This window comes from Silene latifolia, chromosome 1 (genome assembly GCF_048544455.1).
Source record: "Silene latifolia isolate original U9 population chromosome 1, ASM4854445v1, whole genome shotgun sequence".
NCBI classification, from domain to species: domain Eukaryota; kingdom Viridiplantae; phylum Streptophyta; class Magnoliopsida; order Caryophyllales; family Caryophyllaceae; genus Silene; species Silene latifolia.
In genome coordinates, this window is record NC_133526.1 from 127,712,385 (window position 1) to 127,729,589 (window position 17,205).

At 40.2% G+C, this 17,205-nt stretch overlaps 1 protein-coding gene and 1 long non-coding RNA gene across 2 annotated transcripts; one reads left to right on the forward strand and one right to left on the reverse strand.

Annotated features, from left to right (window-relative positions):
• Window positions 1–1,139: 1,139 nt before the first annotated feature.
• Window positions 1,140–2,265, reverse strand: LOC141602212 (uncharacterized). The gene is made up of 2 exons (XR_012524389.1): window positions 1,419–2,265; window positions 1,140–1,302 (listed from the first exon to the last, which is right to left on the reverse strand). It is a non-coding gene; the product is annotated as an uncharacterized LOC141602212 (long non-coding RNA).
• A 3,596-nt stretch (window positions 2,266–5,861) lies between these two features.
• On the forward strand, window positions 5,862–7,640 carry LOC141655502 (PKS-NRPS hybrid synthetase cheA-like). Its single transcript, XM_074462581.1, has one exon. The coding sequence runs from the start codon at window positions 5,862–5,864 to the stop codon at window positions 7,638–7,640; it is 1,779 nt and encodes a 592-aa protein (XP_074318682.1).
• Window positions 7,641–17,205: the final 9,565 nt, after the last annotated feature.

Consider the following 17,205-nt stretch of genomic DNA (forward strand, 5'->3'; position numbering starts at 1 on the left):
ATACACTATACAATATTCTCTATCGAGATTATCATCCAATACACAATACTCAAATTATATACACAATACACAAATTATATACACAATACACAATATTCTACCGAGATTATCCCCCAATTTATAAATCGTCTTTTTAGATTCGTACTATATCATCGTTTTTACCGGATTTCTTTATAAGGCTAATATGTGTTTTAATTAGAGATCGTACATTAAAATTAAAATGTATTATTAATGTCATCAATTAGTTGTATGTAATACTTATTTACCATTATAATTTTATTAATACTTCAAAACAGATATAATGTAACTTAAACTATCCTTTCATGTTAGTAAACTTTCGTATACTTTTATGTTAGTTATATCAAGTACATTTAATATTAAATTAAGATCTCATTCAATTTATACAAATAATATTAATTCGGATACCTCTCTAGAACAACTCCCTATAAAATTACCATCTTGTAGCACGAGTTCTATACTAGTAGATAACAAATAAATGATACACCCCAAAATGAAAATAGATAACAATTCACCGGGATGAAGGGAGTATTTTGTTTCATATTAAAGTGCAATGTAGTTGAATAATATTAAAAGTTAATGAGGTGCCAAGTTAAAATCTATGAGTAATATCCTAAAAATAAAAATTATATGTATATCGCGCATACATTGTGCGAGATCTATAATAATATTTAATTAAAAGAACAATAGAAATAAACGCAATTATATTTTACCCTTATTCCCACGGCCTCATACATCATTGTATAAAACTCGAAAAATATTATAATAAAACTCTTTAAGTACATCAATGCGTGTCATCTTTTAAAAAAAAAAATATTAAAGATTAAAAATATGTTTATTCTTTTTAAGAAAACATCTATAAAATACTATTAAAAGTCTAGACTAAAATGACTCATAAAGTCCACGTAGACAAAGCCACATATGATCATGAAATGCCACCTTTGATTAATGAAATGCCACGTTTGACTATGGAATGACACGTTCGCATAAAAAATGCCAGCAACATTAACTTCTTAATCTTATCTTTTAATTAATTATTTTTGTGTATTTATAGATAGACTATCTCATGACCTTTGGTTTCAAATAGGGTTATTTAACGAGAATACTCCAAACTATTGGGGTGCTTCTCAAAATACTCTAAATTATAATTTAACTAACAATATAATCAACTATTACACCTCTTCACTTTTAATAGAATTGGACTTTTCTTAACCTATAGTAGCAGGTAACAAGGTAATGCCTTTCTCATTTTAGATGATCTTCATCTTCTCCATCTTTCCTACACTAAGAAAATCCAAGAAAACCCCAGAAAACCTAATTCAAATTACCAACAAATAAATCAAACCTTAATTAACCAAATTGAACAATAATGTGACGATGACGGAGGAGTATTAATTCACCTATTCATCAACAATAATTCACCTATTCATTCATCAATAATAATTCATCAACAATAATGTGGCGATGACGGAGCATTAATTCGACCACCACCATTGATACACCACCTGTTTCTTTGTTCAACCGCTCTTGATTTTCGCACCGACATTCCTTCTGTCATCCACACCTACAACAAACCCACCTTCTCATCCACCCTAAATCAGTCAACATCTTCTCCCTTTATCAACCAATCACCCTCACTGCCACAACCATATGAAACTCCATAGCTATTCGACCTTGAGGGTTTTTGTCGTCATCGATGGTGTTCCGAAAACCCTAAAGAGATAAAATGGTAATTTGGGGGAAATAATATAATTGAGATATAATTGTGACTTGGAGAATTGAGGGTTTGCCTGTTTGAGGTTGGTATTTACAGGGATTACCCAGTTATAATCTATTTTCAACAAATTAGAAATTAGAACAAGGAACCAGCAGGGACCCTTGCCTTGCCTGTGTGTGATGCGGCGTTGTGATCAGGTGCGGAGTGCGGCGGTGATTAATAACAGGGATTGTGAGTGTGAGATTAAGTGGTTCTCACAACATTACTGGGGTTAAGGTAATCTGGTTGCCAACGACCATGGTGGTGCAGTGGTGGTTGCCAGTGGTGAGCACTAGCCTTTAGGTGTGAATGATGAAGAAGATAGAGTGTATTAATATCAATGGAATATAAATGACTCATAAATGGCAGTAGAAGAGAAAAAAGAGGGGTTAGGAGGAATTAAAACTTTTTTTACCGGCTTAACAGGTAGACAGTTTACCTATTCTAATATGGGGAAAGTGGTGTAAAAGTTGGGTATATTGATAGTTAAAATAAAGTCTAGAGTATTTTAAGAAGCACCCTAATAGTTTAGAGTATTGTTATTAAATAACCCTTTCAAATATTGTATAACGTAAGTTTGAAAAACATACATCTAATCCACATTAAACAACTAATAAATATTTTACCTCTTCGTATTCCAAAAGCCATCACTAAATGCATACATCCTTATATAAACTAAACCAACACAAATCAATAAATAATATAAAAAGGCTAAACTGAATGATCCACGTGGTACCACAACATTACTAAATTCCCTTCAATCTAAGCCCTCATACGTTCTCCCATTGTGTGTGCAATCACAATGTAACTTGATTAATGCAAAATTATTGATCACCATTAGCCTTTTCACATTCTGAGTGAACAATGCATAACCTCTTACTTTATCTTCCCCTCTATTTAATGTCTTAATTAAACACAAACTCTTCATCTTATATACGTAGTAACTGTATTCTTCCATCCCCTATTCACCCATTAAAATCCCATACACTAGGACAATCACGGAAGTTATTAAGTTAAGATCTAATCTTGAAGGGGTTAGTTTCATGGATGACGTAATTCTTCAATTTTGAATAAATGAAGTTTCTTGTATTATATTTTTAAATTTTTTTAACCTTTTCATGTTATTACAAATTTGGTAGGATTTATTTGTATCTAATTTGTTTTTTTTTGTTATATTTGTCAGAAATTAGTACCTTTTGTGGGCCTCTGAAGATTTTCGTTGTTAAGGACATCGAGCTGAATGCCTGAATCCAAGCCAAAGTTAAGGGACAATAAACAATTGACCATTTGAAGACATCAAGGAAGAAAATATATGTTCATCATGTGAAGGAGGTGGATGAACACATGTTGCCATTGCTACTTCGCTGCCCGGAAACATTGCCCAAATAATTTGGTGTTTCTCCCTCTTTGTTCTTCTCTATTCCTAAATCCTAAGTAGTGATTAGTTTTGAATTGTTGTTGGTGAATTACTGCGTAATATTTCATGTGAGCTACTACTCATTGTCAGAACGAGATCAAGTAACTAATACTTCATTGTTGTTTTTGTTTTTCAAAGACGGAGAAAATAGGTATGGTGAATGGTCATGTGACTCATGTCTACTCCTTCGTTCTCTTAGACTCTTAGACTCTTACCATGTAACCATGTACCATGTACTCTAACTATAATAACTAATAAGGAGTAAATAACTAAAATATCTAGCCTAACAATTTTGCCCCAACTCCATTTTATTATAGTTACAAAATTTTGATTAACTTTATGTATACTCCCTTCATCTCAATTTTATAAGGTTAAGTAAGTTGATTCGACTTCATAATAGATTTCTTGAAAAGCTTGTAACAGATCATCGGGCTATTGGAGAGGCCCCTAAGAAACCACAAAGGAACCTAGGTATAATGGTGTGGATGGATTTCCCCAATTTCCTTCAAAGGATTACTCTCAATTCCCTCTAGCGCCGACATATAATCCTTTTCTTTATACGAGTCTTGAATTGGTTAGAAACATTGACATTACTAATTTGTTATATACAAATGGAATTTCTGAATAAATATTATGTTTATCACTATTATATCATGAACTACCGGCACTCCCTGTAGCCTGTTGGTAAAAAGCATTAGCTTTAGTCGTGCCACAGGTCAGGGGTTCGAATGCTGGTGGTGGTGGTTGTGGTAATGGTGGTGGGCAGCAGCAGCAGTACTATTATCTCATGAACTCCTTGGAATCATTTTACTTTGTTGTTCCATATGATATAAGGTTTCACAATAAGTTTGTCTTTGTAATATGATATGTACTAATTATATGGCCCTTCTAAATTGAACTTTTAGAAGGTGAAGAGAGGAGATCTAACGAGTTCGAACAAAAATGCATGACGTCGTGGCAGGGGCCGAACTACTTATGCGTAGATGTGAACTTACTTTATCGCATCATTAAGCTTGAAAATTGAATTGTTTCTTGTCTGTAAATGATGACTACACACGTTTTGGTTTGTAGTTTTTTTTTAGTACTCCATTTCATTGAATTGTTTGTTATGCTACGTTCTCTCTAAAGGTTTGCACAGTAGTAACTCCAATTGTTTGTACACCATAATTTTATGCCAAAATTAATCTTCTCGCAATATATTCAAGTCTATTATTTACTACGTATGTGTTGTTGTATTAGTGACTTGAATTTCCTTACCATTGAATGAGTTTAGGATTTGAAATTTGATAAGAAAGATTGTTATGAGTTTACTGGTTCGAATACGTATAAACATACTCAATAAAATATGTGTAGATAGATGAAGAAAAAGCCGGTGACTTAAAACATCGCTTAATGAAGGCCCGGTAACAGTAGAATAATGATGGTTAGTGCACGTCGACATCTACGAGAGTCTACTACACTATCCCCTATCCGGTTTAATTTAGCTATAACAGCTATAAGTGAATAAAAAATATCCGGTTTAATTTAGCTATAACAGCTATAAGTGAATAAAAAGGGGGCTGATTTATATCGACGACGTTTTAGTAAATATCGACGACGTTTTTCATAAAAAAGACGATGAATGCCCTTTTGACTTTATCTCTCTAAAAAGAATTCTCTCAAATTCAACTAAATAAAAAACAAAAAACAACAACAACAACAACAACAACAATTAACAATATGTCGGATCTCGATTCAACGGTATGTAAACAACTTAATCATTTGCTTAATTTTTCAATTTTTTTTTGCGCATCGTTCATTCTATTCGATAGTTGAATTAATTGACGTATTAACTTAATAGTAGCGAATGTTAGAATTTGTTGCGTAATCTGAAAAATGTCCCCCCGAAAGATGAACCATGGCCAAACTTGGAAACCAACGTTCAGACCACGGTCCAAACGTTGGAAACCAACGTTTGCCACGGACCAAACATTTATTTCCAACGTTTGGCCATGGTCCAACATTGGATTTCAACGTTTGGCCATGGTCCAACGTTGGAATTCAATGTTTGGCCGTGGTCAAACGTTGGAATTCAATGTTTGGCCGTGGTCAAACGTTGGATTTCGTTGTTTGGCCGTGGTCAAATGTTGATTTTCATTGTTTGGCCGCGGATTAAAGTTGTATTTCGTTGTTCGTCCGCGGTTGATCGATGGAAAGTAATGTTTTGCCGCGGTCGTTTATTGAGTCTCGTTGGAATTCAATGTTTTAGGCATGAATTACTCGTTTTTACATGTTTTTCTTTCGTTTTACGCAACTTATGTTGTTTATTAATCCTTTTTATTGTCTTACTATAGTCCTTATTGCTTGTAACAGAATCGTGGAGGATTTTGGCGAGAATCCAATTGATTACAACCCGTTGTTCGAGACTACTATAGATTTCAAACGCGTGACGATGCTTTCAATTGGGCTCGAAAAATCGCATTCGAGAATGGGTTTGCTTTGGTTAAAGCAAATAACGGAGCTAAAAATAGGAAAAAGAACGGGTTGTTGGCAAGTTATTTTCGATGTAAAAGACATGGTAAACCAAAAGAAACGGACGATCTTGAAAAGCCAAGGAGGTCGCAGAAGTGTTCATGCAAGTTTCGTATTCGTGCCGTTCAAAATTTCGTGTCTAAAAATGATAAAGAGACGATGGTGTGGAACATTCTAACCTCCGAGGGTGGTGGACTACACAACCACAACGTAGCCGTTTATAAGGACGGGGATCGGCACTTTGCGGGATTGGACGCGGAAGAGAAGGCATATGTTAGGCAACAAACATTGGCCGGGGTTCAACCGAGGGATATTAAAAATGGTCTTCATTTGAGATCCCCCGATAAATCTCAACCGTCAAGCACCCAACTGTATAATGAAACAAGGAAAATTAAGAAAGAAGAAATGGGTGAAAGAAACACCGCTCGGCAAATGTTGGCTCTAGCGGTGGCGGAAAAATACGTCCACTTCTACGAGATTTCTTCCGATGAGTCAAAAGAGTTGACTCACATTTTCATGGCTCATCCTGAAGCGATTAAGTTGTTCCGGGCTTATCCTTATGTGGTCCTCATGGATTCGACTTATAAAACCAACATTTACCAGAATCCACTCATTGAGATGGTTGGTGTGACACCCACGGGATCGTCCTTCTTAATTGCATGTGCGATGATTCCTAAGGAGAATGACGTGAATTACCGGTGGGCATTGAGAAAGTTAGCTGCGATTTTAGATGCCACCGGAGTTGCGTCCCTGCTTGTATTTGTCACCGACCGGGAAATGGGTTTGATCGGCGCTCTTGAGCAAGTATTTCCCAGTGAGCATTTGTTGTGTAGATGGCATGTTAACAAAGCCGTCAATGCAAAAGCCTTGACAACATACCAAACTGAAAGTATGAGGAAATTTGTCATCTCAAATGATGAATCCGGTTGGTTTAAGGTGATCAATTCAACCACCGAGGAATCGTTTCAGCGTTCGTGGCAGTGTTTCCAACGTAAGTGGCCAAAAATGGTGGATTATGTACGGACGGCATGGGGTCCACACGCAGGGAAGTTCGTTTTATGCTATACAAACGAGGTCTTACATTTTGGTAACACGGCAACTTCCCGTGTTGAGTCAGCACATTCTCTATTGAAGGCTTGGTTGAAGTCAAAGCATCTCACACTTGACTCCATGTGGTCCCGTATCCACGGCATGCTTGAAAGTCAACACTCGAAGATTAAGAAAGAACTCGAAGATGAAATGAGTAAACCTAGGAGAACATCTCGTACTTTCTCCTTATTGCAAGGAAACGTGTCTACTAAGGCCATAGAGTTAATGGAGAAAGAACTTACTAGAGGCCTTGGTTTGGGTATCGGATTGAATAATCGTTGCCGACACGTGATGCGAACGACTCATGGATTACCTTGTGCATGCAATTTGGTATCTTTGCACGGAAAAGGTAGGAGGGTCCATCTCCAGGATATTCATGTCTTTTGGAAGACATTGGTGTATGATATTCCTCAACAAATGCCGAAAAATGACGGTGATTTATGGGATGAATTAGCGAATGATATGAGGCACGATGACCCGGTTAAACTAAGGGCGGCCATAGACTTGTTGCGTGATTTCCAAAGACCGGAGGACCAAGAGATTTTGCCACCCCCTATTAATGAGCACCCGAAAGGTCGTCCAAGAGGTTCAACCACTAGAAACAGGTCGGGTTTTGAGCATGCAGAAAGGAAGTTCGGGACACCAAGTACTCACTGTTCAACAAATGCAGAGGTTCAACAAAGAATTGGTGATTTCGAATCAGGAACTCTCGGTGCTCCTTTGGGAATGAACTTTACCATTGGCTTTATATCAACATGGGTCAAACGGTGGGGTATACCTGAGGTTTTGTGGGGCCACTTCGATGGTTGGGTGGATGTTGGAGATGACGGTCATTGTGGATTCCGGTAATATCGCACGCCAAATGAGGCCGAGAGACAGATTATATAGTTATGCGGGAATGGTGTTCGAGGGAGATGAGGTCCGACTCTATCTACGCAGAGTTATATGGAGGTTTTCTATCACCACTCGGGTATGTCGGGGTTAGATTTAGCGATTCGACGAGTTGAGTTTTTTCAGCAGATTGGTTGTGGGCATGACCATTGGATGTGTAGCGACGATTTGCTAGTTTTTGCAACGATGTTCAACTGGACGATATGTGTGATTGGTCATACACTGCGAGACGGGAAGAATGTTTGGGAAGGAAGTTGCAAAACTATCATGCCATTGAAGACCCGAGTTGAAGGCCGACTACCGTGTGGTATTTTGTGGTTTGTCCTACATCATAGCCATTGGATGCGGTTGCATTCTAGCAGCCCCCTTGAGAGTCTCCCTATGCCGCCACTTGATCCCGCTTGGTTGACCTCCTGAGATCCCAGTGTCGTTCACCTAGAGACTTTGTACCAACATAACATTGAGATTTGGCAAGCGTTCATGTTAGAAACTCCGAGAACACGTCGTAGAAGTCGGTGTCCGATAGTGCGACAGTTATCTCAGTTAGTAGTTGTTCGCATTGAAAAAACTATTAAGTTACCGTTATAATTCAAATGTTACCGTTATAATTCAAATGTTACCGTTATAATTCAAATGTTACCGTTATAATTCAAAATAACCGTTATAATTCAAATGTTACCGTTATAATTCAAAATAACCGTTATAATTCAAATGTTACCGTTATAATTCAAATGTTACCGTTATAATTCAAATGTTACCGTTATAATTCAAAATAACCGTTATAATTCAAAAATAGCCGTTACAATTACTAGCTTATAAATAGGCCGTTCTATTTCAATTTCAATCACAACATCCAATTCTAATCACAACATCCAATTCTATTCACAACATACAATTCTAAAATGGATCTCACAAATGCACAAAAACCGAGTTTATCAAATAAGAATCGACCTAATTGTTCAAAATTTACCAATTCTAATTGAGCGTCTTGAATCGGTGGTTCCCGAGTGCCACTTTGTATGGCACATGCTTGAAGAGCCTCCAATTGGTAGCCTTTGTATAATTTTACAAGGAAACCGAGAAGATGTGCTAACTCCAGCAATTACAGATGAGGTTGTCTCTGATGAAGCATTAACCGAGAAGATGTGGGAGTTTCGTAGGTTAAAAAGTGACATCTTAACATATTTTGAGCGCATTCTCACCGTGATCGATTACCCAAGACTATCGGACTTATGTCTTTGGTAGAGTCTTAGGGCCAAGGAATTCTTTATCTCTACTTGAATGATTTGTTGACTGAATATATGTCTACCCAACCTGAAGAAATTGAGGTTCATGACCATGAAGAAGATACGGAATCGTCGTCTTCATCATCCGAAGATAATTAAGTTCGATAGTTATTTATTTATGTTATGTTTTAAGTAATAATCGTTTATGGTTTGGGGTTTAGGGTTTAGGGTATGGGGTTTAGGGTTTAGGGTATGGGGTTTAGGGTTTAGGGAATGGGGTGTTGTTGTTAGTTTTGAATTTATGTTTTAAGTGGTTTATGTTTTAATCATATTTTAAGTGCTTTATGTAATGTCCTTGTATTTCAATTAATGAATGTTTTAATTAAATTATGTTTAAAGTCATTTAATTAAATATCGTTGCATTTACTTAAATACCGTCTCCAAACAATAATAAAAATAAAACATAAAAATTATCCATACAAAGATACTAAAAAAACCATACAAACATCATCCAAACATACATAATCCAACGAAATAGAAAAACATAAGAAAATGAAAAGAAACTAGTCATCATACACGTCTGCATAGTAAGGACGCATCCCCTCAAACAAATCCTCTAGAGTCTCTCTCTCGGTCTCCTCATCATCTTGCTGGAAGACCGTCTTCAACTTACGACTAACAGCTAGGGCGACTTCCGGCTCCTCATGAAACTCGACAGGCCGAAAATGGACGCGGTGTGAGGGGGGATAAAAGTAGGGGTGTGAATGCTCTACATACCAAGCCATGTATCCCTTAGTACACTCGAAAGGCATATATGCCTTCTTTGACAGGTGTCGGAGGTGTATGATGGATATCTCGGACATCCATGTCCTATCGGGGTCTTGCCCGAAATCCAGCCTGTAAGTCCCGTTCGCGGGCCGAGACTCCTTCACCGCAATAGGCATCGAGGCGGGACATCCCGACGGTACCCAACCGACGCATGCATCGATCCTACTGGTACGGCTCTACTATATCAAGATGTCCGATAAAACCCGAGTAAAGCGATACTCTGCAAGCTCCACGAGGACGGTTCCCGTAAGGCAACCATCGGACATGCTCTGCCGTAAGATCGTCCAAACTATGACGATACAACTGAAAAGTATGAGAATCGCCCTTACTCCGAGGCAAGATGGCCCAACCCTCAACAAGAGGACGGCCCTCAAAACAGAATCCAAGACCGGCCGGAACACGGGAAAGTACTCGTATATCCACGCCTGGAGTAACGGTAGACACCCACTAACACCCAAACTATCTCGGCGCGATGCTATCCCTAGCCGTCGGTACAAAGTAAGCCAAACAAGCCGCACCCCAAGCATATGAACCAACCCGCTCAAGACTATCAAACAAGGGCAACAACTGAGCGGACACCCTATCACCACTCTTATCCATGAAAAGAGTGTGACCCAAAGAACATCAAGAGGTAAGCCCGTAACGAGTCATGCTCGTTCCCTAGGTAAACAACACGACTCAACTCCGATGTTAGTAAACCGCCATTCTTGTAGAGCGGTGGTACAACATCGGACTCAGGAACTCCATAAAACCTCGCAATCTTGCCCCGCAAACCACTGTCATCATCCTCGCCCGAACCGGCCACAAGAACCCGATCACCACTAACAGGTATCCCAAGAATATGCTGGACATCATGGAACATGATACTAATCTCTCCAAAAGGCATATGGAAAGTGTTAGTATCCGGGTGCCACCTCTCGATAAAAGCACTAAGGAGGTTATCATCTAAACCGGTGGTAAAACACCCCTTCAAAACCCCAAGCCCGCTCGCCTCTACCCTAGCTGCAACACCCTCAGTGAGAACCATGTGCCTAATCTCCCTCGCAGCTTTCGGCCTCTCGTAGATCTTGATCCACGACCTCATATTCTCCGGGTTAGGGTCCGACCAACTGTTGAACGCAACGTGACCACCAAAACTCCGTAGGGTGCTAATGTTCCTAGGACCACCGAGAACGGGCTCTCGGGACCCAAGAACTATCCCTACTCGGCCTCCTCGACCTATCGGTGCTAGAGGACTCTCTAACACTCGAATAACGTCCTCTACTATCCCGGCCCAACTTCAGACTCAACACTCTCGGCGGTGCCGGGTTCGGTTGGACCACATACTCTCCAGCGTCCTCCTCCTCCTCCCCAGAACCGTCATCCGACGGCTCATCATCTCTATCATGTTTGGTAACTACCAAAGAACCTCCCGAGACCTCGCCTCCTCCGACTCGCTAACGACGTGGCCGGGAGTAGGCATCATAACCATACCGGACGTCTCTCGAAGTGGGGGTGGCTGCTTGTGGGCTCGCTTAACTCGCAAACGACGCTGAGCCAGTAACATAACGCCCAGCGATGCGGTCGTGTATGTTAGGCGGAGCCGAGCATTCATGATTGCCTTTCCTCTCTCATTTCGATCTGCCATCTGCATTAGGAAATTGGAAGTTGTTAGAAAACACGTTAATCGACTAAATATCATATAAAGTAACAAAAATCGGCAAATAATAGCATAAAACACGGTTTTTTAAAAAAAAAAATTAATTTACCGCGGACAAACATTTTTTTTTTTTTTGACCGCGGTTGAACAAAAAAATCCCTTAGTTGACGGTGGCTAAACATTTTTTTTTTTTTTTTACCGCGGGCAAACATTTTTTTTTTTTTTTTAACCGCGGCCAAACAACGAAAATGGAGGTTTGACCACGGCCAAACAATTTTTTCCAACGTTTGACCACGGTCAAACGTGAGAATTAAACGTTTGACCGCGGCCAAACCTCCAAATCCCACGTTGCTCTGCCCTTAAACGTTGGAATGCAACGTTTCACCACGGCCCAAACCCCCATTTCCCACGTTTGGCCGTGGTTTCGACCACAAAACGCAACAAATTCACTCCCAATCCGATTAACAACAACAAATTTCGACTCAAAAATCAATCCCAATCAACTATATTTCGCAAACAACATAGTTTGGCCATGAATTTACATAATAACAACTAATTAACATGAATTTTAATAGAAAAACTATCAATTTCTAAACTAATTCAATTAATTTTAATAAAAACCTAACACATAACCTAATTTCAATTCTAAAACAAAACCCAATCAATTTAATCGATTAACAAAAACAATAAAGGAAAGAAAACTATTTAATTTCATAGTTTAATTCAATTACTTTCAATTTTCTAAACTAATTTAACCAAAAAAAAAAAAAAAAACGCCACTTACCTTTCTATGTAGCAATGCATGGCAGGGGGTGGTGTCGGCGGGGGTGGTGTCGGCGGCGGGCCGTGGTGGTAGCAAAGATGGTGTGGTGGTTGCGGCCATGGGGGTGTGGTAGTGGTGTTGGTGGAAGGTTGATTTTTAGTTGTTTTGAGTTAGAGAGAATAAAGAGAGAATTGGTGAAAGGTTAGTGAGATAGTAGGGGCATTCATCGTCTTTTTTATGAAAAACGTCGTCGACGTTTACTAAAACGTCGTCGATATAAACGAATCCGGAATAAAAAATAGGAGATCAATGTGGGACAACCCTCACATGTGGGAACTTTGGGTTTCTTCACACTCCCCCGCATATGTGAGGCCCACTTTTCACACAGACTGGACAAATTCATTCAACTGAGCAACTTTGCTCATCCAGCTGCAAACATGGCCCAGTATTAACTCAGACCGGACAAATTCAACTGAGTAATTTTGCTCGTCCGACTGCAAATTTTGGACCATGAAACCCAGGTCTTTAGCCATGGGCTCTGATACCATGTTAAATTCAACAACGGGCCTGGACCGCACCCAAACGGAGGAGAAAGAGTCCACAACGTAGGCCCAAGAGGGTTCCACTCTAAAACCAATTGGCGATAGAGGGAGTAGCCCCTTGCCTTATAAGGTGGTAATTCTTCTCCTCTTTTATCAATGTGGGACAACCCTCACAAGTGGGAACTTTGGGTTTCTTCACACCCGTTTTTCACTTTAGATGGATATATCCGACTAATTACTAGCCAAACTACTAGATGGTACTCCTGAGCGTAAATGTTTTTATCAAAACATGTACGGAGCACTATAGAACTAAACCTACGTGTCCACCTTGATGGAAAACATACGAATGAGTCTAAGCAAAACCCGTGCATTGTACGGGTCACAAAACTAGTTTAAACTTAAAAACCTGGAGGCACGCGTCAAGGGGACGTACTGAATCAAAACAATGATTCAGAGTCGCAACAAAATACTGAATTATGGATACACGTCCCTTTATATGGAGCTACTGTAACAGCTCCACTAAAACCTCAATTGAAACTTCAATTGAATGATGAAAAAGTAATTGATTCATAAGAGATACGAAATCATTTACATCATCCTCCATCTTAGTTTTACCAACATACAAAGCCGGTAAGATTCATGCCCTTGCACTTTTTGTCACATACATGCCTCTTTTCAAATTTTCATAGCAACATATTTTTTTGTATAAAAAAAGTTAGTGTTACAATAACATTATTGTTATTCATTATTAAAACATATCATTAACAAAATAATAAATAAACTCAATAAGAGTGACGTTGTAAAATTTATATTAATTGATAACTTACCGAAAAATTGTATAAAACTCCTAAGGTATAGTCTTCTACCAAGTGATCTTGATCTCATTGGACATCTTTAAAACCTTTTCCACCAGTTAGTCACAATAATTCCGAAAAGTAGAAACACTTGTATAACCTTGAACACGCAGTATTATCAAATAAAACTACTTATATAGAAAAAAGATATTAGCATCCATACATTTTTCCTGCTATTAACTCATGAAATTTTAAAAAAATTCTTCACTAAAAGTCCATTTTCATAGTACTGTCAATTTAGAGCTAATGCGAGAGAAAATTTGGATATTTATAACTATAATCAATATCTATCTATATTAATTAATGAATCTTTTTTCGACCGATTATAGAGAGTCCAAGTTTTCCGAATTACCTAAATTATTTCTTTAATAAAAATATCTTTAGCTAATAGCCAAAGATGTACTTATCTTTATTAGAAGATAAAATAAAACTATGTTAATTAAAAGATCGAGAAATAAAGTGACGTTAACATTTTTAATATACTGATATTTGAGTTTGACGGCTAGACTAAGGCCCTCTTCTTTTGGACTTAATTTCAATTCTAATAAGTTCATTCGATTCATTCATCCATTCGATTCATTTAGTTCAATTCATTGATTTCGAATCGATTCGATTCGATTCGATTGATTAGTTTATTTCAACATTAATATTATTATTCTTATTTTATATTCTTATTGTTATCATTATTATTGTATTTATTTATTTACTATTGTTATTATTATATTAAAATTTATTTTTAATATTTATTATATTACTATTATATTTATTATTATTATTATTATTTTATTTATATTTATTGTATTTATTTATTGTTATATTATTATTATTAATGGCAATATTATTATTATTATTAATGGCAATATTATTATTATTATTATATTGTTATATTATATTTATTATTTTATTAATATATTCATTTTTATAATATTATTGATGGGGCATATTCTGCACCGCGACCAAGTCAACATACTGAGCAAGGTCAAAGATACCTACAGCAAGACAACGGCTTAGACGACCTGGCCGATCTGCGATCCATCGGTGTCGGCTGGTCCCGATGGCAACTTTGCCCGCCAAATGACACACATACCCGCGTACTCATATCCAAGACCCCTCGGTGAGTCAACATGGCCGCCGGCCGCCATAGGTTCCTCGGCGAGGGGTAGATCGCCTCTTTCCACCGCTAGCCACTTGGCCACTTGGCCACTACGTGACAAAAGGTGAGAGTCTATAAATACTCCTCAACCTTCATTGAGGAGGGGATCCACAACTTGACCTAATATCACACATAAATCCGGTATTATCTTCCTCATCTCTCTACAATATATTGCTCTAAATAACACAACTTAATCCCTTTAAGTTCACCGACTTGAGCGTCGGAGTGAGTACGCTTGCACACAAACAAGCCCTCGCCTCGTTCATTGTTGCAGGAGAGATCGAGAGGAACGACAAAGACAAGAAGAATCCAACCAAAGACATTATTCTACAAGCCAAGGGTGGTGACAAATATCTGCTCTGGAATTACACCCGGAACAATTGGCGCCGTCTGTGGGAAAAGACACTAGAAGCTAGTCACATTCATTCCCGAAAAAAAAAAAAAAAAAAAAAAACCAATGAAAAACCCACCCAAAAAGCTAAGAAAATGTCGAAACAACAAGACGCAGTCGTAACCGACGAAACCGCATTCTACCAAGACGACACCTTCAACAATTCTGGAGTCATACAGCCCTCCACCGGCGGAGCACTCCAACCGGAGTTCGGGATGCCATCAATACCCGACACGCCGCTGCCAGCCAACCAGGTCACCATCATGGGACATGTGGTTGACGTAGCAAAACTGAAAATGCTCCTGGACTTAATTAGTAATACGCCCGCTCACACTGTCACGCCGACAAGAGCGGCGGAAGCTGTCCAGGAGACCAGGGCCCAAAACGTGACTCCGAGAAATTTGAACGGAGCGCTAGGAGAAGCTGACCCAGCCAAGTCGCCGGGGGAGCCCAAAGTGGGTGCGGTAGACCTAAGCCTTTCCCATACTCATGGGAGGACAGCGTCCCCGCCGCACGAACGAGGCTTACCCCAAAGGAGCCAGAGGAGTCCGACTCAGCAGAGTTGGAGGAGAAGTCCAAGTCGAAGAAGGAGCCCTTCCCGCTACGAGGGGAGGAGTCAGATTAGGAATGCGAGGAGCCGGTCGCCGCGTACAGTTCGACACGTGGTCAGACAGCCCCTCAGCGCCTACGTTCTAGAAATCCAGGTGCCAACCAAGCTCAAGCTACCACCTCTCTCATACAAAGGAGACAGTGATCCAGCCGACCACGCTGAGGCTTTCGAGTCTTACATGTCGGTATGGGAGCAGCCCGATGAGGTCTGGTGCCGAGTTTTCCCAACAACTCTGCATGGGATGGCTCAAAATTGGTACAAGGGGCTCCCCGACGGCTCGGTATACTATTACGCCGACCTAAGGGACGCCTTTCTAGCCCAGTACTCTTGTAATAAGAGGAGGGCCGTGGAGACGTCGGACCTCCTAACTATCAGACAGGAGGGGGGCGAGTCTCTACGAAGCTACGTGAAAAGGTTCGACGGAAAGGTCCAGCAGATTCGAGAAATTAATCCCGAATTGGCGGCTTTCGCACTGATGAAAGGCCTCCCAAGGGGAGACCTCAAAAATGAACTCATCAAGGGCGGAGGCCTGGGCTGGGACGCCGCCAGGGAGATGGCTAACCAAGCCATCAAGGTAGAGGACTATCACAAGATCAGGGTAGGCCCCAGCGAGGCCGAGCACTCAGAAAAGAAGAGCCACCGGGAGGACAACCCGGATGAAAGACGCCGTGACAACGACGGGTCACGGTCCTATGAAAGACGCCGTGAGAATAATAGGTCGCGGTCGGACAAGTCTGCCAGGAAACAGAGCTCGGCGGATGCCGGGGGGAGTTCAGGAACGTACTACAAAAAACGGTACGATGATCACACCCCCCTAGTCGTATCGGCCGCCGAGGTCTTCACTTTGAGTAAAAATGAGGGTCAGAAGTGGGAAAGACCCCCTAGGCCGAGGAGTGACGGTGACACGAGCCAGTACTGTGAGTACCACGGCCACACCGGACACTTAACCAACGATTGCCGACATCTGAAGGATGCCATTGAAGAGCTGATCCGGAAGGGGAGCCTCGGCAAATATATTTCCAGAGGCCAAAAACCAGATGTCGGCGGATCAAGTAGCAAATCCGTCCTTGAACGGATAGGAGTAATCCATGTCGTCATCAGGGGCAACGAGAACGATGGGTCCGCTCATGGGCACAAACGGCATCTGACTGAGCCATATCAGGCCATCAACTTTGTGCCCAACACAGCCACCCCCGCTCCCAGCATCCCCGATATGACCATCGGACAGGAGGACTACGAGGGAGTCATCACTCTTCATAGCGACCCACTTACAGTCCGCCTGGACGTAGCCAACCACTTGGTGAAGAGGTGCCTGATCGACACAGGTGCCTACACGAACATTATGTACAGAGAATGCTTTCTCAGCCTCGGTCTGAAGGTTGAAGATTTGAGCCCATGCACCAGTTCGTTGTACAGCTTCTCTGGGGACGATCTGGTACCCCTAGGGTCAGTCAGATTGCCGGTGAGGTTCAGCGAGGGAGGCGCAACCAAGAATGTTATGTCTGAATTCGTAGTCA